At 43.8% G+C, this 26,254-nt stretch overlaps 1 protein-coding gene across 6 annotated transcripts in view; it reads right to left on the bottom strand.

Annotated features, from left to right (window-relative positions):
- The window catches only part of LOC147453089 (DNA-directed RNA polymerase D subunit 2b-like), a 76,658-nt gene extending 52,766 nt beyond the window's left edge, over nt 1–23,892 (bottom strand). For 3 of the 6 annotated variants that reach the window (XM_086518591.1, XM_086518595.1, XM_086518594.1), the window contains exons 1-2: nt 23,753–23,891; nt 22,883–23,285 (exon numbers count right to left, since the gene is read on the bottom strand). In XM_086518591.1, the coding sequence (XP_086374717.1) occupies nt 22,883–23,281 (399 nt within the window). In that variant the 5' untranslated portion in view covers nt 23,282–23,285; nt 23,753–23,891. Of the gene's footprint in view, nt 1–22,882; nt 23,324–23,752 lie in introns of all 6 variants that reach the window. The other 3 variants (XM_086518592.1, XM_086518593.1, XM_086518596.1) reach the window with 3 other exon arrangements.
- Between the last annotated feature and the right edge of the window lie 2,362 nt (nt 23,893–26,254).

Here is a 26,254-nt window from a genome sequence, read left to right as displayed (position 1 = left end):
TACGCAAGCAGCTATTCATGAACGTGGCCAGGAGCTATACAAGCATCACATGCCCTCACTCAGAGGGGAAGATCAATTTTTGCAAGAAGAAGATGTTGCTGCACATTTCATCCGCAAAGAAGACGTTGCCAGTGAGGCCCATGGTTGGCCCAAATGTACCAGATGTCGCCAAGACCCAATGCGCGATGTTCCCTCGCGAAGAAGTGCCTACGGAGCGTGTTTCCATTGCGACAAGCTGCTGTTTTTCTCTGTTTTCAGCCCATAAACGTCGTAGACGGGGCTGATTTAGGAGAAGGAACCCGAGAACACACCTCTTCTGTGTGTAGGATTGGAAGAGAGGATTTTCTATGTAGAGATCTCTTCCGAGGAATCGCTTTTCGAGAACCAAGTTGCGTTTCGAGCGTCGAGACTTTGAAGGTAACGATTTTCATGTTATGATCTCTGAGTATTTGATTGCAGGTGTACTTCCTCTTCGTGAGGGAGTAGGAGCAGAGGAAGGCGTAGCCTCTACACGAGAAAAGCGCTCTGAGGAACTAGAGCCAGATCAGCCCAAGGGTTTCGTACCCGAGTTTGGGAAGTAGACCCACGAATCAGAGAGAGGTAGTCTCTCAAGTTGGGATTCCCAAGTACGGACTTCGTGTCCGGGAAAGCAGAGTTGTTCTGCGGGAAGAGGACTCTGGAAACAGAGTTGAAAAAAAGAGTTGCAGGGATGCCATGCCCTGAGCCTGGAAGGTGAGATCCAGAGGCGAGAACCTTGATTCTCGAGAAATTGGAATAAGGAACGGAAGTTCCTTGGAATAGGGTTTTGCCCTAGGAATCGGAAGCTGAGGCTTTCGGGAACCATCAAGTCTTATTCTAGAATGAACGTGGTAATACGTTCGGTTCAAGTGCTTGTATAGACTTCTCCTCAGTAATAAAGATACTATTACAGGGGGGGGACCAACCCATCTTCTGGTCCCAGTATTGTGTCGATCTTCTCACTCCCTATCTCTCTCTCTCTCTATCTATTTCTCTCTATATCCTCTGGCTTCAATAATAAGTGATAAATCCTATTTATCCGAATGTATTTTATATTGTTATGCGCTCCCGTTTGTGACAATGGTATCAGAGCATGGTCTCCTCTCTTTCTTTGTAAAGGAGGACGACTCTGGGAAGATACGGGAAGAAGCCATGACAAGCCAAGAGAGAAGTAAGCAGGCGGAAACCTAAGTCCTGTAGGAAAAGCTTGCAAAATTGGACAAAAAAAATTTATCTCTGCAAGTCTTGTGTCGAATCCCAAGTCGACACAAGACTTAGGATTCTCTGAGAAGGAGACAAGAGCATGATGCTCAAGAACCTAGAGAATCCAAGGAGTCCTGTAGGAAAGCTTGCAAAATTGGAAAAAAAAAATTATCTCTGCAAGTCTTGTGTCGAATCCCAAGTCGACACAAGACTTGGGATTCTCTGAGAAGGCGACAAGAACATGATGCTCAAGAACCTAGAGAATCCAAGGAGCGGAATACTCAAGATCCTTCAAAACCCAAAAGATATCCATGAACATCAATCCAGAACCATAGCCATAAAATCCCGTCATTCCGGGAAGGATATGAAGAAGGTCTTTAGACCTCATAACACTCCCGTCAAGTTTCATACTTTTGACGGAAGGGAAGATGTTCCGAAAGCTACTGCTTTCATTCAACAGTTTGGAGTTGCCTTTGCAAATGGCAATTTCTGTGAAGCGTTGAAGGTGAGGCATGTGACCAAACACGTCAAGGAGATTGCAAGTATTTGGTGGTATACCAAAGCTCTGCAAGGAACTTACAACAAGACTTGGATTCAATTCAAGACTGAATTTTCCGACAAATTTTTTTTGTATTCCTCTACGCTTTGAGGAAGGCATCCAAGAAGATTGGGATCGGTTTGCCCAATAAGAACACGAGCGAGTCAAAGCAAGTAGTGGTTCACTCTTGCCAAGGTAGCTCCACTCTTGATCCTCTCTGAGGAAGGAAAGATGAACAAATTTAACGAAGGACTTTTGCCCGAATTTTGTAAACGCATCTGCAAGATACTTTGCAGCAAATAGTGGAGTAAACAATAAAAGCTGAAAGTGTACACCTTAGTGTACATAGAATACAATCCCCACAGTGGGACAAGAACCATTGAACACAGAAACAACGAATTTTTGTTACCTCTCCTTGAAGGATACATTGCTATCCGGAGAAAGTTTGGAGTAAGGGAATTCAATCTAACTCCTGAGTTTTTGAATAGAAGACCCTCAAACTTTAAGTGAGAGGACAGGTCTTTGATCAAAGTTAAATCTTTGAGGAACTCATCACCTGCGTATTGCTTTTATGCACGAGATATGCACGTGTCTAACCTGGACAATCACTCTCGTGTGTTTATGAGAGTAGGGTTGTGTCAGAACATTGTTTTATACGATGAACTACTTTGCTTAACCATCCGGAAGGTCCATGATTGATCCGGTATCCAGTAGTTCTCCAACAAATTACCTGCTATTGCGGGTAGGAAATTATGAAGGAACCATTCTGAGCTTTCAAGCAAAGAAAAGCTTTCATGAAGCTTGAGTACTCTTTAAGCCCACACCCCCTACCCGGTAAGGGAAGATATGGTAGTGCTTTTCGCACAAGTGAAGGAATAGTCTCTTTACGAGGGAAGGAACAAGCGACGACTACGGCCTGTGATCGAGGAATCCAAGGATTAAAATCCTAATTTTTTTTATGAGCGAGTTTTGCTCTAAGATTGAGCCAAGGGATCGTCAGGTTGAGCGTCTTCGCTCTAAGGATCTTACGAAGGGAAGATAATTTCCCAGGCTCACTGAAACTTATGTACACCTTTGGGTACATGGATAACATGCGAAGATGCAGACCTATGCTAAGGTGAGTCATCTACCGATCGAATTTTTTTTCTATTGAACGGAATGAGATGAGCCCACTTCCTTTTCAGGAACTAGACGAGAGTTTGTTATACTCTCTTCAGCGCCTTTTTGTGCGCAAGGATATTCCGACACAAGAATCTCTATTTGAGATGTGTTCGGTAGAAGGACTTTGAGTCTCTACGGAGAAGAGGTTTTCTGATGATCGTTGATCATTGAGTACGCTATGTGCTTTAAACATTATGGAAGCAACTTTTGGTTGCGGTATGTGTTTCTCCATGAGCAGGTCAAGTAGCATTTACACGCTGCTAGAATAAATTCGAACAATTATGTTTGTAAGAGTATAATTTGCCAACCGTTTTAAAATGGTAAGAATTACCTTACCCAAATATGGGAGAACATCATTGAGATCTAAAGCGGGTTCGCCCATAAGTGGGCCGAGTTTGAACTTATGTTCACAAAATGGTATGGCAATTTTATTTGCCTAAGATTTTGCAAGTCATCATTGATGCTTGCAAGGTGAATCAATTTTTATGATTTTGCAAGGGAGAGATGCTAATGCGCGTCGAGAAAACACTACTGGTGGTAATAACTCACAAGAGGAAAATTTGGAAAGAAGTGCTGCCGTACACAAGAAATCACCATCTAGATGCCTACGTTGAGCAAACGGCACGAAAAAAGAAACTTCTTTAAGGTGATCGCAGACTTTGTTTGTGAAAGAAAGATATTGAAATTAATACTCTATGATTTGGGCATTCCCTATGTGGGAGAACACAAGAGGTTTAATACCCTCTGGACTAACAGCGCAGGGTTATGCGCAAGGACAAAGACCTAGATTGATTTCTAGGAGGATTATTCTTCTCGGGATTGAGAAGGTGGAATTGAGTTAACAGATTCTCGGAAAGACGCGAATGACGAGTTCTTACATGGCTCCTAAGTTTGATGATTGGTGAAGGTTATCCTCAAGGTACTAGAGGACGGACATGAAACGGTAAGGTAAGTATTGAATTATTGAATTTCTGTTTAATTTAATTTCTAAGTTCTCTTTTGAGAAATGACTAGCTAAACTCACCATTGAGCAAGATATAGACTCTTTCCGCTTTCTCCCCGATAGTTTAGTTGGATCTCTACAGTTGAAGACAATTGTTTATAAGTGAGAGGAATGTTGCTAAATTGGCTTTATCTGACAGGAAAATAATTCTAAATGAATTATTGGATTTATAAGCGAGAGGGTTTTCTCGCTTGGAACACCAAGAAAAATAATTCTAAATGAATTATTGAAATCTTAAGTAAGGGTTTTGCTCACTGGAGACATGTATTCCTAGTACGTCATTCAGAGTACTGACGGTAGCACTGTGAAAGGGAATATCTGTAAGGCCACCAGGCACGGGTACTTCTGATGTGTCACATCGGATGGGTGACAGGGAGCATCGGGAAGAAGTATCCAACCATCCGAGAACGGACATCTCTGATGCGTCATAGAATGGGTGACATAGAGCATCGTGAAGGAGACTATACCGTAAGTTCGGTAGGAAAGGACTAGGTGATAGGTATTCCTGATGCGTCACAAGGTGGGTGACGGGTGCATTGGAAAGGGAATATCCATAGTCGGAAGGAAATTCCAAACTGTGTTAGAATTGCGCACAAGGAAAAGCAAGCACTTGAATGAAGATGGGTTCAGAGGAAACTTTGAGGAAAAACAAATGCTTTTTGAGAAAGCGGAATTGCTTTTCAGGAAAGCAAATGCTTTCCTACGAGGAAGTCCAGGAAATCTATGTCTGCATTGCAACTGTGCATGTGATTGCATCCAGGGACGCCTGGGAAGTGCGGTGAAAGCATTGCTTTTAACTTATACGATTTTATTGAGTTTTTGAGCAGATTCAAACTATTTTTGAAATACGCCGGCCGCCCACTTAATAAGTGGGCAGCCATCTAATATATAAGACAACAGATCAGCCAGCGTTGTCTCTCTCTCTTTTTCTGGCAGCCAGCGCAGCAAAAGAAAAAAACGGCTGCAATCTCTACGCGAGCAGCTATTCGTGCCCGTGGCTAGGAGCTATAAAAGCATCACATGCCCTCATTCAAAGAGGAAGATCAGTTTTTGCAAGAAGAAGATGCTGCTGCAGATTTTATCAGCAAAGAAGACGTTGCCGGTGAGGCCCATGGCTGCCCCAACTTTACCAGATGTCGCCAAGACCAAGTGCGCGATGTTCCCTCACGAAGAAATGCCTACGGAGCGTGTTTCCATCGCGACAAGCTGCTGTTTTTCTCTGTTTTCAGCCCATAAACGTCGTAGACAAGGCTGATTTACGAGAAGGAACCCGAGAACACACCTCTTTTGTGTGTAGGATTGGAAGAGAGGATTTTCTATGTAGAGATCTCTTCCGGGGAATTGCTTTTCTAGAACCGAGTTGCGTTTCGAGCGTCGAGACTTTGAAGGTAACAATTTTCATGTTATGATCTCTAAGTATTTGATTGCAGGTGTACTTCTTCTTTGTGAGGGAGTAGGAGCACACGAAGGCATGAGCTTCTGCAAGAGAAAAGCGCTCTGAGGAACTAGAGCCAGATCAGCCCAAGGGTTTCGTACCCGAGTTTGGGAAGTAGATTGTTAGGTACAGCGGAATGAATGTTTGAACTTTGCTCAAGATGAGTGCTCCGAACTGTGCTCAAGGTTCCTTTTACTTACGAAAGGGAGAGCCTTCCGTTCCTTTAGTGAGAGAGTGCAATGGACACAAACAAAGTTAATGGGCATTGTGAATGCAAGTGTATGAAAGAGATAGAGAGAGAAGAGAATACGACACCAGAGATGTTGTAAAACCCTCCTCCGTAGGCCCCACTCTCTATGGCGAGAGCGGTCTACTTATGATTGCACAATCTCTACAATGCTTGGACTTGCCGACGATGTTGACGACGATGAGGACGACGGCGAGACGAGCTGAAATCTGAAAATCTTTATCTGCTGAATTCTGACTCTTATGTCGGTGACCATGTCGATGACGTCGATGCGGCGACGACGCGCTAAAAATGCAGCTGCTGAAATCTGCATTTTCCGGGCTGAAACTGTAAACCTTGCGGAAACTGACCGTTCGGCGAGGAACTGCTGCGGGAAGGTGAGATTTGCGAGGTTCGGGACTTGATCTGCGGTGTCTAAAGGCTGAAAACTGAAAACATTGGTCCTAGGACTGAATCTCTCGCAATGATCTGCAAAAACGTGGGGGTTGATCTGCAAACCAAAAACGCTAGGGCTGAAATGTCACGATTGTGACTATGTTAACAGCAATACATCTACTCCTAGTTGCAGATACGCGAAGTGCCATACCAAGGAGGACCCCTGCGCTTGGATGGTCACACCCCTCACCCAAGAGACGTGCCTCTTCGCCAAAAGCCACACTCCTTCGGCGACTGGTCACACCCCTTCGCTCTACGGGTGCGACTCTTCGCCCAATGGTTGCAGCTCTTCGCCGAAAGGATGAACTTAAATTTATTATGTTCCAATTATATATATAAAGGATACGGGACAGAACACAGATGTGTGTGCGTGGCGTACGCGGAGAACCCTGCGCACCCCTTCATCGGATTGCACTCCTTCGCACCTCCCGTGTGTTAGCACCTCTTCATGTGAAAGGACAACACCTCTTCGCGAGAGGGCACCAAGGAAGGCCCCTTCACTGAGACGTACCCCTTCCTTTCCCCAAATCGCACCCTTTCCCTGCATCGTTGCGTGGGTTTGAAAGAAGGGCTGAAAATTTCATGAATCGCTGGCTGCTTTTTGCGCTGAAAACTCTTCGCTGGCTTAAATTCTCCAAGCGGCAGAATTCTTCACGCTGACCCCTGTTATTCTTACGCTGGCTGGTTTGGCTGGTTTTCCACGCGCTAGCTGGTCTTTCACGCTGGGCAATATAGCAAGTCAATTTTCCATTATTCCACATGGCCTCAATTTTACTCATTAAGTGGCCGCCCAAATTAACTCAAATTTTTAAAACCAATGTGAACTCACTCATTTGATTAAAAAAACCCTAAATAAACTAACTTAAAAAAACAAAGAGAAAACCCACCCGCGCTGGCCTTGTGCACACACTGCGCACAGTACCTTTCGCCGATGAGAGCAGTTGTATAACTTTGTCAGACAAAATTCCTTGACAAAATTTTACGGATGAATTTCTCTACTCAGAGCCGGAAGTGATAATTATTCCCGATTCCCCGATTCTAGAGCACGAAATTATTTTCGTCACATTTTTTGCTCATCCCAAAACCTGTTCGAGTTCCTTTTGAGGCGTAACCATGCCAAATTCTCAGGATGGAGGTGGTCAATCTGACGATGCCCTTACTCTTATTAAGGAGCAGATGGCCACACTTTCCATAAGCCTCGCATCACTTCACACTCGCTTGGATGAGATGCACACGGAAAACACTTCTCGAAGTCGACCTGTTGTTTCTCGAACTACAAATGCAACATCTTCAACACCTTCTTCCGAAGCTTCAGTGGATGAACCCAACGAACCAGATCCAACTGAAGAGGTAGACAATCGCGAACTTCAATTACTTTATAAAATTTTTAATGCTGCACAGAAGAAGAAGCTTGACGTTAAACTGCCGGAACCGTACACTGGTCGCCGCGACAAGCGCATGTTGGACCACTGGCTGTTCAAAATGGAGATTTACTTATCAAGCACAGACTTGGTCGAAAGTAAAAAAGTTGCACTTGCTAGTTCTATGCTCAAAGACTCTTTGGTGGCAACGACGGGTTGCTGATGGTAAACACACACCTTCTTGGGATAAATTCCGGCGTGCTATTCGCAAGGGGTTCGAACCTGCCAATGCGGATTTGCATGCCCGGTCCTCTCTTCGCCGCCTGAGCCAGACAGGTTCCTTGGCCGCGTACATCACAGAGTTCCAAAGGCTAACTCTGGAGATAGAGACTCTTAGTCCCTCTGATAAACTTCACAGCTTTATCGACGGACTCGAACCCAACCTGAAGGACGATGTGCACAAATACAACCCTACCACTTTGGATGCTGCAATTGCCTATGTGGAGCGTCTTGGCGATAATCAGCGCCCTACACGGAATTTTCTCCCTGGTAACAGATCTTCAAATAGCGCTCGCTTTTCACAACGCGATCGCAGAGACAACTATAGCCAAAGTCAGCAACATCAGTCTCAGTTCAGACAGCAAGCAACGCAACCTTATTCAACTTCAAGGTTCTATTCTCAAGATCGACAATCTGAAAGCAGATCTTCTTCACATGTTCCTCCACTTGATTGTGGTAAAGGAAGTGATTTCAATGTCCAAAGAGACCAAATCCGTCTAATTCGAAAAGAAATTCCAACGCGAAAACATCATCGAATCTTGAACAACCAGATTCTGCTAAGGATAAAGGAAAATCTGTGGTCAATATGATTCGTGTCTCCGAGGATACGAGTATTCTTATAAAGCATGCTCAATGCAATTCTTCAGTTTTGGAGTCTCTCTCAAAGCAAGTTTTGAGCCTTCTTGGACTACTCAATGGTCGCTCCTGCTCGAATAATTTTGTCAGCACTCAGATAGTTCAACAGCTTGGCTTACCAACTCAGAAGACATCTCACTTATATGATGTGGAATTAGCAGATAGATCAATTTTGACTTGTGATCAGACAATTCGACAGTTGCAGTTCGAGATTCAAACTTATGCAGATCAATTGGATTTTGAAGTCATGCCTTATCTTACTACGACATGATTCTTGGTCAGCATTGGTTATTCCAATATGATCCAGCAATTAGCTTTCGAGGACATACTATCAATTTGTTCAAAGATGGACGTGAATTGACTTTACACGGGCTTTCTCATGCGGAAAGAGTGATTCAAGCCTCACGTGTACAAGTCAAACAGCATGATAAAGTGGATTATGAAACGAATATGATCCCCGATGCAGATACAGATATTATTATTAATGAATTTTTGAATTCATTAACTACTCCTGAATCAATTGATGAAGACAAAGATAAAGATATAGTTGCAGATTCCGAGTCTGAAGACGACTATGCTTTCTTTGATTCTTTACAGGATGATGATATGCCAATTTCAAGTCATGAAGTTACAGTTCCAGAAGATGATTCTGAAGAATTTTGGGATTCGTTATTGGAAGATGATTACAGTCGCAAGCCAAAATCCTCTCCAGTGAGTACTAAAGTTGAAGTTACCCCATCTGAAGAGTACCTTGAGAAGATTTCCTCTTCTCCAAATATTTCGCAGTTACTGGAAGATTTTAAACCAAAAATCTTACATCGCATAAAGGATTTTGAAGATCAACCTCTTGTTGCAATCAACCTGATTAAGCCAGATTCCTCTAAAAAGTCTTTGAACAATGCAATGATATGGGACTTAGCAGTCAAAGCAAAAAGGTTTCGCAAGAGGCTGAAGATTTTCGAAAGATTCAATGCTTTTCCAGAGTTCTCTCAACATCAGAAGTCATTTCTTTGACACGGGCTCTCATTTTAAATGGGAGGGAATGTCACGATTGTGACTATATTAACAGCAATACATCTACTCCTAGTTGCAGATACGCGAAGTGCCATGCCAAGGAGGACCCCTGCGCTTGGATGGTCACACCCCTTCGCCCAAGAGACGTGCCTCTCCGCCAAAAGCCACACTCCTTCGACAACTAGTCACACCCCTTCGCTCTACGGGTGCGACTCTTCGCCCAATGGTTGCAGCTCTTCGCCGAAAGGATGTGTCTTTATGTCTAAAGTCGTGTCTCTTCACCAAGAGACGTGTCTTTTCATTTATGTCTCTTCGTCTCCTATATAAGGAGCCATTGTATCACACAATCAATCAATCAAACACAGAGTCTTCTAAGTCTTGTCTCGAGTATAGTTCAAGTTTCTTAAGTCTTAATTATGAGTTTAAGTACTTAATTAAGGATTCGTACCTAGAATCCTCACATGAAAACTGACCTTGCGGGGAAAGCTGCTAACGCTAAGAAATCTGTTGTGTGGCGGCGAGAATCTACTAACGCTAGGGCTGATCTGTTGTCTACTGTCGCCGGGAATCTGCAAATGCAAAAACGCTAGCTGATCTGGTGCAAAAACGCTAGGCCTTTTGTTGAGAGAAAACGTCAGAGTTGTCGCAGGGGTTGGTCTTGCTAAGAAGTTGCTTGTTGAGCAAGGTGCTCCTGCTGCCTCTTTTGCCAAAAAGTGCTAGTCTAGGTTTGCTTTTATACAAACTTACTCAATTTGCCCTACCTACTTTCCAACAAAAGTCACTTAAAAATAATAAGTGAAAAATGTCAAAAATAGGAAAAATATACTAAATGCACTGGAAAATTCCCTGAAGGATTCTGATGGGAATGCTTATGATCATGCTGTGTGCAACCAAAGGATATGCATCTACACTAAGTGTCTGGACATGCACGGTCTGCGAACAAACTCACAAAAGTGCAAGATCACTTCTGAATCTAGACTGACTGAACCCTTGTCGTGTTGTAGCTTGTTCACGGACACTTTGTCCACGGACACATAGGGTTGGATGTGTCACGTGACATCCCCTCCTTTTCAAAGTGAGGTACCAGTACCTCACTGTATGGCGTCGAGGGAGATCCCCAATAACATCCGGAATCTTGGAAGAAACTCTTCGCCGGCCCACTCTGATGTGTGGGTCGTGCGGTACTTGAACTTCATAAAGGTTTGCAACGCTTGCTTCTTTGGGCCGCGCCGAAAGCGACAGTCTTTTGAGGCTCCTTCGATGCTTCAACTTCGTCGCGAGTCATGCTTCTTTCTTCTTCAAGAATCTCCGTTCCTGAAACCATTTCCAACACAAAACCATGAACATACCTATTCCATGTAAAGTGAATGGAAAAAATCATGTCGTCCTAATAGACTGTGCCAAACCGTTCACCACACACACACAAACAATGAGATCGAATCTCTCTTATGATCTAGAGCAATCAATTGTGGCAACTCACAACTTGGTGCTCATACTTTCATGTGCTCTTTCTACAAATGTGTCATGCCAAGGAAGAGACATGGAATGTGACTTCCTTACATACATACTTTTCCGCTTTTCATGAACAATCCACATACATTTGTGCTCATTCATGAGTGGAACGTGCTCAACGCACAATATGTCGTGCCTAGGAAAAGGGATCACATAAAGACGCTGACGAAAATATAGGAAATGATCGCGAATGAAACACTCGTATAATGCGTGCGTACTAATCATGCGAACACATAATACTTCATGTGAGGGTTCTTCGAGTGTACAATACGTGCTTACTAATCATGCGAACACATAATACTTCTTGTGAGGGTTCTTTGGACCGACGCTCAAGAGCCAAGATCGGTTCTTCCTGAAGGGGTGCTTTGGACCTAGGCTCGAGAGCCAAGATCGATCCTTCGTGATTGATCGAATCTACAACAAGATTAGCTTCGCTAGAAAAAGCATCAACTAACTCATCATCCTTATGAACAATCACGTCATCTTCATGATCATCATGCTTGTGAGAAATCACATCTAGATCATGCAAATCATGTGTACCTTGCTTTGGAGAAGAAGAGACTGAGAGAGTCTCCTTTTCCCAAATCTTTTGCATCTGTGCCTGCACTTGAGAAAAGAGTCGCAACAACTCTTGCTCACGCTCTATGGCTGCCTTTCTTTCTGCTTTTCTTTCTGCATGTCTGCGATCCATTTCTGCTTTTCTTTCTTTGCATTCGTGATCAAATTATGCCCTTCTCTCTGCATTTCGTGCTTCGCGTTCTAACTTCCTGTCCATTAACATATGCTCCAACTTCTCCATAGGAGTTAGTGCAATCCTTGGTGTAGATGGGGAAGGGGGAGGGTCGGAAAAACCTCCTGGTAGGGAAAATTCTTCTTCGCCTCTCTCATGCTCATCACCTCTAAGCGAAGTATCCATTCCGCTTCAAGTGATGACCATCCACTGAAGTTGTGGGTTCTTGTGGTCTTGGGTTCTTAGGTTCACGAGGAGCTCGGGTTCTTGGGGGTCTTGGGTTCTTAAGTTCACGAGGAACTTGGGTTCTTGAGGGTCTTGGGTTCTTGGGTTCTTGAGGGTCTTGAGGTTCTTGAGCTTCTTGAGGGTTTTCTTGAGGTTCTTCTTTCGCTTGCAATCTGTGTTAGAGAAGGATCTTCTCTGCACCCGAGTTCTGCTCTTTTCCGCGGACGCACCCCTTGGCGGCCTTGCGCTCACACCAAGGTTGCTTTTTCCCACCTCACGTCGATTGGCCGGCCGCTAAGTGCACGGTATGCTCTCAATGACTGAAAAGAGGCACAAGGGGAGGCTGGACAAGCCCTTCTTCCTTGGATTCCTATCACTCTTCAAAAACATGATTAGGAATCGACACACCCAAGCGAACTTGGGTTCGTGCGACCGCAACAAGCAAAAAAAAAATCTTGTGGTTCTTTCCTTGAGTGATACAGAACACTGCCAAAGCTCTGATACCAATGTAAGGTGCAGCGGAATGAATGTTTGAACTTTGCTCAAGATGAGTGCTCCGAACTGTGCTCAAGGTTCCTTTTACTTACGGAAGGGAGCGCCTTCCGTTCCTTTAGTGAGAGAGTGCAATGGACACAAACAAAGTTAATGGGCACTGTGAATGCAAGTGTATGAGACTGAGAGATAGAGAGAGAAGAAAATATGACACCAGAGACGTAAAACCCTCCTCCGAAGGCCCCACTCTCTATAGCGAGAGCGGTCTACTTATGATTGCACAATCTCTACAATGCTTGGACTTGCCGACGATGTCGACCACGATGAGGACGACGACGAGACGGGCTGAAATATGAAAAAACTTTATCTGGTGAATTCTGACTCTATGTCGATGACGACGATGCGACGACGACGCGCTGAAAACGGAGATGCTGAAATCTGCGTTTTCCGGGCTGAAACTGTAAACCTTGCGGAAACTGACCGTGCGGTGAGGAACTGCTGCGGGAAGGTGAGATCTGCGAAGTTCGGGACTTGATTTGCGGTGTCTAAAGGCTGAAAACTGAAAACGTTGGTCCTAGGGCTAAATCTGTCGCGATGATCTGCAAAAACGTTGAGGTTGATCTGCAAACCAAAAACGCTAGGATTGAAAACTGACCTTGTGGGAAAATCTGCCAACGCTAGGAAATAAGCTGTGTGGCTGTGGGAATCTGCTAACGCTAGGGCTGATCTGCTATCTACTGTCGCCGGGAACCAGCAAGTGCAAAAACATTGGCTGATCTGGTGCAAAAACGCTAGGCCTTCTGTTGAGAGAAAACGCAAGAGTTGTCGCGGGGGTTGGTCTTGCTAAGAAGTTGCCTGTTGAGCAAGGTGCTCCTGCTACCTCTTCTGCCAGAAAGTGCTAGTCTAGGTTTGCTTATATACAAACTTACTCAATTTGCCCTACCTACTTTCCAACAAAAGTCACTTAAAACTAATAAGTGAAAAATGTCAAAAATAGGAAAAATATACTAAATGCACTGGAAAATGCACTGGAAAATATACTAAATGCACTGGAAAATTCCCCTGAAGGATTCTGATGGGAATGCTTATGATCATGGTGTGTGCAACCAAAGGATATGCATCTACACTAAGTGTCTGTTGCTAAGCTGGCTTTATCTGACAGAAAAATAATTCTAAATGAATTATTGGATTTATAAGTGAGGGTTTTCTCGCTTGGAACACCAAGGAAAAATAATTTGAAATGAATTATTGGAATTTTAAGTGAGAGGGCTTTTCTCACTGGAGACATCCGAGTACAAAGTATTCCTAGTGCGTCATTCAAAGTAATGACAGGAGCACTAAGAACGGGAATATTTGTAAGGCCACCAGGAACAGGTACTTCTGATGCGTCACATCGGATGGGTGACAGGGAGCATCGGAAAGAAGTATCCGACCATCAGGGAACGGACATCTCTGATGCATCATAGGATGGGTGACATAGAGCATAGTGAAGGAGATTGTACCGTAAGTTCGGTAGAAAAGGACTAGGTGATGGGTATTCCTAGTGCGTCACAAGGTGGGTGACGGGTGCATCTGAAAGGGAATATCCATAGTCGGGAGGAAATTCCAAACTGTGTTAGAATTGTGCACAAGGGAAAAGCAAGCACTTGAATGAAGATGGGTTCAGAGGAAACTTTGAGGAAAAACAGATGCTTTCTGAGAAAGCGGGATTGCTTTTCGGGAAAGCAGATGCTTTCCCGCGAGGAAGTCTATGTCTGCATTGCAACCGTGCATGTGATTGCATCCAGGGACGCCTGGGAAGTGATGTGAAAGCATTGTTTTTAACTTATAAGGTTTTATTGAGTTTTTGGGCAGGTTCAGACTATTTTTAAAATACGCCGACCGCCCACTTAAAAAGTGGGCAGCCATCTGATAAATAAGGCAACAGATCAGCCAGCGTTTTCTCTCTCTCTTTTTCTGGCAGAACAGCGAAAAAAAATGGAAAAAAAAATTGAAAAGAAAAAAAAAAAGGCCGCGATCTCTACGCGAGCAGCTATTCGTGCCAGTGGCTAGGAGCTATAAAAGCATCACATGCCCTCACTCAGAGGGGAGGATCAGTTTTTGCAAGAAGGAGATGCTGCTGCAGAGTTCACCCGCAAAGAAGACGTTTGTCGGTGATGCCCATGACTGTCCCAAGTGAACCAGATGTCGCCAAGACCCAGTGCGCGAGTTCCCTCGCGAAGAAGTGCCTACGGAGAATGTTTCCATCGCGACAAGCTGCTGTTTTTCTCTGTTTTCAGCCAATAAACGTCGTAGACGGGGCTGATTTACGAGAAGGAACCCGAGAACACATCTCTTTGGTGTGTAGGATTGGAAGAGAGATTTTCTATGTAGAGATCTCTTTCGGGGAATTGCTTTTCAAGAACCGAGTTGCGTTTCGAGCGTCGAGACTTTGAAGGTAACGATTTTCATGTTATGATCTCTAAGTATTTGATTGCGGGTGTACTTCCTCTTTGTGAGGGAGTAGGAGCAGAGGAAGACATGAGCCTCTGCAGGAGAAAAGCGCTCTGAGGAACTAGAGCCAGATCAGCCCAAGGGTTTTGTACCCGAGTTTGGGAAGTAGATCCACGGGTTGGAGAGAGGTAGTCTCTCAAGTTGTGATCCGGAAGTTGAGATTCCCAAGTAAGGACTTCGTGTCCGGGAAAGCAGAGTTGTTCTGCGGGAAGAGGACTCTGGAAACATAGTTGGAAAAGAGAGTTGCAAGGATGTCATGCCCTGAGTCTGGAAGGTGAGATCCAGAGGTGAGAACCTTGGTTCTCAAGGATTTGGAATAAGGAACGGAAGTTCCTCGGAATAGGGTTTTGCCCTAGGAATAGGAAGCCAAGGCTTCCAAGAACCATCAAGTCTTATTCTAGAACGAATGTGGTAATACGTTCGGTTCAAGTGCTTGTATAGACTTCTCCTCAGTAATAAAGATACTATTACGGGGGGGGACCAGCCCATCGTCTGGTCCCAGTACTGTGTCGATCTTCTCACTCTCTCTCTCTCTCTCTCTCTCTCTCTCTCTCTCTCTATATATATATATATATATATATATATATATATATATATATATATATATATATCCTTTGGCTTCAGTATTAAGTGATAAATTCTATTTATCCGAGTATATTTTATATTGTTATTCGCTCCCGTTTGTGACAGTGTCTGGACATGCACGGTCTGCGAACAGACTCACCATATCACTTCTAAATCTAGACTGACTGGACTGACTGAACCCTTGTCGTGTTGTAGCTTGTCCATGGACACATAGAGTTGGATGTGTCACGTGACATAGATCCACGGATCGGAGAGAGGTAGTCTCTCAAGTTGTGATCCGGAAGTTGGGATTCCCAAGTAAGGACTTCGTGTCCGGGAAAGCAGAGTTGTTCTGCGGGAAGAGGACTCTGGAAACAGGGTTGGAAAAAAGAGTTGTAGGGATGCCATGCCCCGGGTCTGGAAGGTGAGATCCAGAGGCAAGAACCTTGATTCTCGAGGAATTGGAATAAGGAACGGAAGTTCCTTGGAATAGGGTTTTGCCCTAGGAATCGGAAGCTGAGGCTTCCGAGAACCATCGAGTCTTATTCTAGAACGAACGTGGTAATACGTTCGGTTCAAGTGCTTGTATAGACTTCTCCTCAGTAATAAAGATACTATTACGAGGGGGGGGGGACCAGCCCATCTTCTGGTCCCAGTACTGTGTCGATCTTCTCACTCTCTATCTCTCTCTCTCTCTCTATCTATTTCTCTCTATATCCTCTGGTTTCAATAATAAGTGATAAATCCTATTTATCCGACTGTATTTTATATTGTTATGCGCTCCCGTTTGTGACAGATTGATTGAATGAATGCTTAAAAACTGAGTACAATAGGCTCCTTATATAGGAGACGAAGAGACAAATGAAAAGACACGTCTCATGGTGAAGAGACGCGACTTTAAACGTAAAGACACGTCCTTTCGACGAAGAGCTACAACCATTGGGTGAAGAGTCGCACCCGTAGAGCGAAGGGGTGTGACCAGTCGTCGCAGGAGTGTGGCTTTTGGCGAAGAGGCGTGTCTTTTGGGCGAAGGGGTGTGACCATCCAAGCGTAGGGGTCCTCCTTGGCATGGCATTTCGCGTATCTGCAACTAGGAGTAGATGTAATACTGCAACATAGTCACAATCGTGACATTCCCTCCTAGAAACTCCGGGAGAAGGAAAGCTACCGCTGTTTTTTCAGCCAACGCAAATTACAAAAAATCCATACGCTACCACGTTAGCACTATCAACGCAATTTCCGGCCATCGATGGTCCGTACAACCTGTCCGCCAGCTTATGATAAGTTCCTAGTGTCCCTAGGGCCCGATCGGTCAGGACCCTATAAGCTGGAACAACTTATAAGTTTGGGTCTAATCCATTTGGCATGCCACGTCATCAGTTTGTGACATGCGGCTGGGTAGATATGGAGGTCCACCACTGCATAGCATTATCTTTGAGAAATCACACAACTCGAGAGATCTTTATTTCTTTTGAGTAGTTCCCCAAGGCATAGATGTTGTCAAATTGTTGCACGAACTACTAGGCTTTCTTCCGATCTCACGCCAGAAACAGTGAAGAATTTTGTTCTCGATCCACCATCCTTGAAGTCCTTTGATTGATTCGATGCAACTGCAGGATGAGGATAATAATAGGAAAAACCATAAGGACTCCAACCATTGTATCCGGGTGGAGGTGAGGGAGGGGGTGCCAACAGCAGTGGAGGCGGTTGCACTGAGTACACATCTGTTAGGTGCAGCAGAATGAATGTTTGCGCTTTGCTCAAGATGAGTGCTCCGAACTGTGCTCAAGGTTCCTTTTGTTCTTATGGAAGGGAGAGCCTTCTGTTCTTAATGAGAGAGTGCAATGGACACAACAAAGTGAATGGACACTGTGAATGGAAGTGCATGAGATTGAGAGATAGAGAGAGAACAGAGATACGACACCAGAGACGTAAAACCCTCCTCCGAAGGCCCCACTCTCGTCGGCGAGAGTGGTCTACTTATGATTGCACAAACTGGTACAAACTGTATGCATGAGATTGATGCAAGTCTAGGCTATGTCGACGATGACGACGGGGATGACGACACCGACATAAGGGCTGAAATCTGCAATCTTTTATCTGCTGTCCAAAAACGCTATGGGCTGAAATCTGCTACAATCCAAAACGCTGGTTTTGGGGCTGCTTTCTGATGATCTTGTCGCTGAAAATCTGCAGGTTTTAGGGCTGAAAATGGAGGTTCTTAAGGGCTGGAAATCGCTTGCAGCAATGGTCCAAGGGCTGGAATCTGAGGCTGTCTTTGCAAGGACCAAAGACGCTAGGCATAGGGGGATCTGCTGCGATGGCAAGGCTGAAAACGCTGGTGTTTGCAGGCTGCTGAAAACGCTAGGAGAACTGCTGCATTTTGTTGGTAAAACGCTAGGGAATGCTGGTGCCTTTTGGGATAAAAACGCTAGGGCTATGCTGGTCTAGGGTTGTTGAAAAACGCCAAGGATGCCTGCAAGAGGGAATCGCCTAGCTCTTGGGGAGTCTTGCTTGAAAAGTTGCGTGTTGAGCAGTGGAGCTCCTGCTACCTCTTCTGCCATTTAGTGCTAGTCTAGGTTTGCTTATATACAAACTTACTCAATTTGACCTACCTACTTTTCAACAAAAGTCACTTAAAAATAATAAGTGAAAAATGTCAAAAATAGGTAAAATAGGCTAAATCACTGAAAAATTCCCCTAAAGGATTCTGATGGATTCTAATGGGAATGCTTATGATCATGTTGTGTGCAACCAGACGATATGCATCTACACTAAGTGTCTGGGCATGCACGGTCTACGACTAGACTCACGAAAGTGCCAGATCACTTCTAATCTAGACCGACTGGATTGATTGAACCCTAATCGTATTGTAGCTTGTCCACGGACACATAGGGTTGGATGTGTCACGTGACATCCCCTCCTTTTCAAAGCGAGGTACTGGTACCGAACTGTATGGCGTCAAGGGAGATCGCCAATAGCATCCGGAATCCTGGAAGGGACTCTTCACCGGCCCACTCGGATGTGTGGGTCGTGCGGTACTTGAACTTCATAAAGGTCTGCAATGCTTGCTTCTTGGGGCCGCGCCGAAAGCGACACAAAGTCTCTTGTGGCTCCTTCGATGCTTCAACTTCGTCTTTAGTAATGCTGCTTTCTTCTTCAAGAATCTCCATGGCTGAAAATTCATGAAACCATTTCCAACACAAAACCATGAACATACCTATTCCATGTAAAGTGACTGGAAAAAATCTTGTCTTCCTCAAAGACTGTGCATGCAATGTAGATGAACAAAGAGACGGAGTGCCAAACCGTTCACCACACACACGCAAACAATGAGATCGAATCTTTCTCTTATGATCTAGAGCAATCAAATGTGGCAATTCACAACGGAAATGCTCGTGCTTGGTGCTCATACTGTCATGTGCTCGTTCAAAAACTGTGTCATGCCAAGGAAGAGACATGGAATGTGACTTCCTTGAATGCATACTTTTCAGCTTTTCATGAAAAATCCGCATACATTCGTGCTCATTCATGAGAGAAACGTGCTCAACGTACAATATGTTATGCCTAGTAAAAGGGATCACATAAAGATGCTGACAAAAATACAGAAAACGATCACGAATGAAACACTCGTACAATGCATGCGTATCAATCATGCGAACACATAATACTTCCTGGGGGGGTTCTTTGGACCTAGGCTCGAGAGCCAAGATCGGTTCTTCCTGAGGGGGTTCTTTGGACCTAGGCCAGAGAGCCAAGATCGATCCTTCGTGATTGATCGAATCTGCAACGAGGTTAGCTTCGCTAGAGAAAGCACCAACTAGCACATCATCCTTCTTGTGAACAATCACATCCTTTTCATGCAACTCATCATGCTTGTGAGAAATCACATCTTGATCATGCAAATCATCATGCTTGTGAGAAATCACATCTTGATCATGCAAATCATCATGCTTGTCAATGTCATCCAAATCATCATGCTCATCATTAGCATTCAAATCATCATCATGCTTCTCATAATCATGCAAATCCTGTGTGTCATGCTTTGGAGAAGAAGAGACTAAGAGAGTCTCCTTCTCCTGCATCCTTTCAATCTTGTCCTGCATATTAGCAATGAGAGAGGGAGAATGAACAATGTCCTCTCTACGAATGACAATGGGAGAATCACTTTTGGCATAGAGAGTGAAAGTGTTAGACTCCCAATCAATGAGAGGGTTAAGATCACGAAACCATCGAATGTCCAAAATCATATCACATCCTGAGAGAGGAGAGACAAAAAATCTTCTAGTAAAGGCAGCTTGTTGAATTGTAAACAACACACCAAGTCACTCCTGCGCGATGAGAGTCCATAACGGGAACAAAGCCAGAGACCTTGAGAGGAAATTTCTGACTAACTTCTAGGTGGGCTCTCTCAACAAGAGAGGGACTGACCACATCATGCATACTACATGGGTCAAACAATATGACAAAACACTGCCCCGACACCTGACCATAACATTTAATGAGAGAATCATCAATGGGAGGGTCAAGAGAAACTTGGGGCACACTCGTGTTATCATTAATTGCATTGACAGAGGAAGTGAGGCCTGTGGATTCTTTAGATTCATTCGATTCAAGCTTAGGACATGTTCTTTTTATGTGACCCTTAATGTGACAATGAAAACAACAACCTTCCTTAGAATAAGTGCTTTGCTCTTCCGACGTGATGTATCCTTCTACAATTCCTTGTGCTACCTTTTCATCTAGAGTAAGCTTAGGTTTAGCAATTGTGTTAGCCTTACCCTTAGGTTCATTGGAAGAATTCTTTTCTGAGAGATTGTTGGAAGATTGGTTAGAAGAGTTACCATTCTTACCATTCTTACCGTTCTGAGAGTTCTGATAAGTCTACGAGGTACTTGTGGAAGTCTTGTTCTCCTTAGGCTTTCCCTTGTTGTGCTTCATCTCCTATGCGAGAGCAATCGCTACCGCCTTGTTGAGATCGATTGGGTCGAAGACTTCTACATCAAACTTGATATAGTCGTCTAACCCAAAAAGGAATGCTTCTTTGCGTTCATCATCCGACTTACGTAATTAGGTACCTAGCTGCAAAACACGATTAGAAAAAGACATAACCGGCATACCATTTTGCTCGAGAGCACGCCAATCGTCCTTCAATCGTGCTTTCTGATGATCTTGTCGCTGAAAATCTGTAGGTTTTAGGGCTGAAAACTGAGGTTCTTAAGGGCTGGAAATCGCTCGCCGCAATGGTCCAAGGGCTCTGAGGCTGTCTTTGCAAGGACCAAAAACGCTAGGCATAAGGGGGTCTGTTTTGGCGATGGCAAGGCTGAAAACGCTGGTATTTGCAGGCTGCTGAAAACGCTAGGAGAACTACTGCATTTTGTTGGTAAAACGCTAGGGAATGCTGGTGTGTTTTGGGATAAAAACGCTAGGGCTATGCTGGTCTGGGATTGTTGAAAAACGCCAAGGGGAAATACGCCAAGGATGCTTGCAAGAGAGAATCGCCTAGCACTTGGGGAGTCTTGCTTGAGAAGTTGCCTGTTGAGCGGTGGAGCTCCTACTCCCTCTTCTGCCATCTAGTGCTAGTCTAGGTTTGCTTATATACAAACTTACTCAATTTGCCCTACCTACTTCCAACAAAGGTCTTGAAAAATGTCAAAAATAGGTAAAATAGGCTAAATGCACTTGAAAATTCCCTTGAAGGATTCTGATGGGAATGCTTATGATCATGCTGTGTGCAACCAGAGGATATGCATCTACACTAAGTGTCTGGGCATATACGGTCTACGAATAGACTCACAAAAGTGCCAGATCACTTCTAATCTAGACCGACTCAACTGACTAAACCCTGATCATATTGTAGCTTGTCCACGGACACATAGGGTTAGATGTTTCACGTGACAACATCAAGTGATTGAACCACATTCCTAAAAAGTCCCCCGATCGGAACGAAGAATAAGTAGGTTGTTGATTAGAATCCCTTGTGCTTTCTGGCGCCGGAGGAGGAACAACCTGAGGCAACAAAGGAGGCAACATGTAATTCAAGTACTATTGAAGCTCTACCGAACTGGGAGATTCTTGGGGATGCTTCGAGAGAATGTCGTGAAGATCGTCGAGGAGAAATTACAAATACTGTGTGGAATCCAGAAACGCCATCTTGTTATGTCTGTTCTAGGGAGGACCGGTATGCTTTCATAAAAGCACACGACTGAAGCTCTGACACCCCTATAGTGGGACGGGCACCACGTACCAACTAAAATAACATACTAGCTCAAACGTTTAGCACTTCAAACAACTAATCAGAAAGAAAGAGAGAATCCACACAAGACACGGAGTGGCAGAGTTTCACTCCCAGACTACAATGGCCCCAAACAATGGCGCCCCTTTCGGAATTTCTTTATATTGCTTCAACAAGGTACACCTCTATGGCTCTGCTCTACATCTCCCGTGGGTAGACTCCGGGCCACAACACATATTTAAAGGCCCTAGGCCCATGCAAAAGCAATTACATAAAACGCAACAAGTTCTAAAAACATCTGGTCCAAAAGCTAGCATAGGGTTGTCCGTACAGCGCTGCCACGTCAACAGCCCTCAGCGCAAAAAGCGGAACGTCCATACAATTGCCACGTCATCAGCCAATGCGCAATCTTTTTTCTTCTTTTTTTTGTGTCTGTGTGTGTGTGTGTCAGTTCTGCATTATTTAAAGTATTTAGGCCCCTCGGCCAATTCTCGTAAGTTGTCGAGGATTAGGATTTTTAATCGTGACCCACCTATTATTTGGGCCACTTGGCAAAGATCTGTAAGTTGGTAAAACCTTATGTGCTTCTCTTTCTTCTGCTAGGGTTTGGGCCCCTCGGCCAGGATCTACACGTGGGCTGGGGTTAGACTCAAGGAGTCCTAACCCTCTAGGTCTTCAATGGTTGACACGTTCGCAGATTGTGACACCTCTTGTTTTTCCTGCTCTAACATGATAAGATATGGTTTTAACTAAATCCTAAGAGCCCATACCCTAATCGAATGGTTGCTTGCCCTCATAAACTATAATGTACTTTAGCAAAAACTCGGTGTAGCTCTTTCCCGAGAGAAGAAAGATGTTTTGAACAATTACTACAAGATGGCTTTTGCTCAGCCCAAGAATATGAAAAGAAACGTCCTTCATTGAACAAAATTCACCATTTCAACTTAGTCTTGCGATGTACATTGGAAATTGTTACTCAAGATTCACTTATTAACTAGGATACTTCTAGAGTTTTGTTTTGTCTCTTGCATGCACAGGTCAAGATGCTCTCTTTGCTAAATATGCAAATCTGGTGGGCTTATGATGATACAGAGACACACCATCAGAATTATGAGCATTTCTTTTAATGAACATGATCACCATTTTCACAAAAGTAATGGGCCTGAAGCTACTCTTATTACTCTAATAAGATAGACTTGATTTGCACCTTATCGACAAGCACACTTCACGCAAATGTATTGTGCCACAACAATCAATCAAAAGCGTACTACCAAGAACAAGTTCATCACTAAGAGAAGTACCTTCACATTCATATCTGCATAGATAGATGCACTGTAATTCATCTTCCTTAAACGTGCCTCCGTGGGATAAAGCAGACATATGTTTCCCTTTTGATCTGTCCACTCTGGCTTACGCATTGTAACACACCCAAAGCCAATCTTTGCAGACTGTAGCATGACATCAGCTTGAGTAGATGATTTGTTATGGGTGGCTTTTATTGTGATCGAGGGAGCATCTTCAAATACTCTGTAAATGTCCTTTTCTAAGAAGTGATTGTATGAATCTAAGTGGTGAGATATTAAACTTTTGTGTGCAAAATAAAATTCACAAGCTTTGTCAAAAAACAACTTTTCCTCCTCATCTGTCAGAAAGTCTTCCACATCCTCCATCAACTTATCATTGCCAAGTGCGTCCTCCATTGTACTGATAATCTCCAAATCCAAAAGAACAAAAAGTCACAACTGCAAGACATGAGATATATGCACTTACACATGCTTTAATGACTAATAACAATGAATTATACAACTTTGCCAATCCCTACAGATAATCATTTAAAGGTATTAATATTAATCTACTTGTTTTATGCCCTTTTTTGTCCACAAGACATGATGGTTGTTCGAGGTTTTTTTCTCAAAGACTATGCATACGTCACTTGGCTCCCTGCGCTTTGGGATCATGCAAATCATGTTGAGCCAGACATAGTTTTTTCATACGGCGAAAGACATTTTAGTATGAAAGCATGATTCAAGTCTGTTTTGGAGAATTCGAACTGAAAATACACTACCTTACTTTTCCACAATGAAAATGAACATGAACTCACTGCAAGTTCTAAGGCGTCTTAAAACATTAGGCATCTTAAAAGCTATGCAGCTAGACAAGAAGAGGTGAACCTGCTAGCTAGTCTTTGAAAATATAGAAGCAACCCCAGAGTTTGGAAGCATCGCCTGCTGTCTCAGTAGAGGAAACCCTCTCTCTCTTCCCTTATTTTCATGAACTTTTCGAAACAGGGCACCCAGCCATGCATGGTCTCTTTCTCTCACACACACTTCCCTAGTAACTACTGAGCCATTGTGAATTTTTATAGTACTATCTTCTAAAGTAGGCACCACTATTTGACATGGGGTCTTAAATGCCTGAGGGCGGTGGGATCGACGCAAAGGGTGGAGCGCACGGATCTCGGGGTGCAAGAAGGGTCCAGAAAAAAGTCCATGCGTGTCGGTTGTTGGAGACGGCACCTCAACGATGAGAGCTTGGTGAGCTAACCATGCGGCCATGTGAAGGTTCTTGAAACCCATGTGAGTCCACATGTTTATAAAGCTAGTTTTTGTTTACCCCTCCCATGTCATGTTTACCTTTTCTTATTGGACGGACATGTGCGCCTCTGTTTACATGCCTAGGCTTCTTCGTCGTCGATCCCACCGCTTAGGCTTGTGTCAAATAGTGTTGAGGAGGGGGTACCAACAGTCCGAGAAAATTCAATAAAAAAGAGGAGTTGAGGTGGGGACATGCCACAATGCTCGCATTAGAGTTGGTTGTTGGGTGCACAAATCACGTTCAATATTTTTTTTAAATGTATGGGTTACCCTTTCCAATAGGATAACATGGGTGGTGGTTTGGCTATGAGAGCCATCACATGGAGTAGCTTTGTCAAGTCCTGCATAATTGAATCTAACTTCCCCTTTTTTAGAGAGAGAGAGAGAGAGAGAGAGAGAGAGAGATGAATTCGAGAGTTTGCAATGTGCATGGCACATAGCTGCTAAAGAATGCCAAGGCTCTCTCTCTCTCTCTCTCTCTCTCTCTCTCTCTCTCTCTCTGTAGCCTGGAACTTTTAGCAAAAGCAAAGGAAAGGCGGAGGCCTTGCGCAAGACGGTGCTTACAATAGATGTGAAGGCAAGGCAACAATATGTTGACAGCGGCTGAGAGGACTCTTGGAAAAAGGTGACTTGTGGGGGAGGGGGGGAGAGGCGTAGAGGGGGTTGCTAGGCAGGGGCTGCTCGATGAAGGTAAGAGGGGAGGAGTAGTGGCGTAGAGATGGATGGAGACCTTTGAACCTTAGAAGCCAAGATTGGAAGAAAATATTCTCATTAACTAAAACTTTTTTTACAAGTGTACCCAGTAGAAGTCGAGTGCTAGTATTTCCAAATGGTTCTATCAAAAAAAGGTCCCTCGACTTAAGCCCTATTACATACGTCCCCCTATTGAGATGGTGCAAAATGAGAGGCAAAAGGTCGCGTCCATAGGTGCAAAATTTTATCCAGGATAACACCCTCGCCCACACCAAGCATCGAACATGCTCTCTCCAAGGACATGCGAAGGCCTACACTTGGCATCTAGCTGGTACTCAAGACGTGCTCTTGAATATGTTCAATTAGTTATATTATGTTGATTAAATGGTGCACACCATGAGTTTGATTTACTTCAATTTTCATTCACCCTCAAAGAATGCCTTTTAGGTTTGTCCAAGCACTCAGGTGTGATAGGGACCTTACTTTGTTAACATAGAAGTGCAAGAATTTGCAATGAAGGACGAAGATTTTACAAGAAAAGGCTAAAAGCTTTGGATACAATGAAAAAACTCAATGGGGCAAGGGGCAAATCTTCAAACGTAGTTAAGGTAATAAATTTATGTTTTGTTCTTTTTTCGCTTGGATGATGCAATTTTCATGTTTTGCAGCTTTTAGTACTTAAGCTACGGTGCTGATCTTTTCTACAACTTCAAGTTTGCGTATGTTTATGCACATCACGTACATGCAAGCTATGCTATGTAACACAAGCTTCTTGTATGCAATGCATGCATGCATGCCAACCAAGGAAACACGCATGCAAGGCATGCAATCACGCTTATATGTCGGCATGAAAGGCATGCATTAACTCTTTGGCTACGAAGTTTTTGAGATTGTGACCTATTGGCATAGCCAATCCACGATCCTCTACATCCATACGAGGTGCATGTTAATTGTTAGGAATTGCCTAACTACTTCCTAGCTTCACCTTAATTCTCAAGGTATGCAAGTCAAGTGCTTTTATTTATTTGTGATTGTAGACACTATTTCTCACTGCAAATCACAACGATTGCATTCATCTTGAAAATAATTGTATGAACATATCTAGCTGGTTTAATTTGGTTTCAGTTTCCATGTTGACGATTCTAAGTCACAGAGATGGATTGCGAATCGATACCATTCTACAAAGTTTATGTTGTTTCCATCCAAGGGATGTATACAATGTATTTTAATATGATGCTCATATCATTATAATATATGTGTCACATTTTTGCTTTGACCTTCAGACATGCAAGGCATGGTTTATGTTCAATATAGATGTAATTTTCTATATTCCATGCTTCAAGCAAGGCCTCGCATATGTTTTTCCTTTTCCATCCAAAGGATGTG

Source organism: Adiantum capillus-veneris, chromosome 8, assembly GCF_014529385.1.
Source record: "Adiantum capillus-veneris isolate H3 chromosome 8, ASM1452938v2, whole genome shotgun sequence".
Lineage (NCBI taxonomy): Eukaryota > Viridiplantae > Streptophyta > Polypodiopsida > Polypodiales > Pteridaceae > Adiantum > Adiantum capillus-veneris.
Note: the sequence above shows the minus strand (reverse complement) of the source record. Positions and strands in the feature narration are given on the sequence as shown.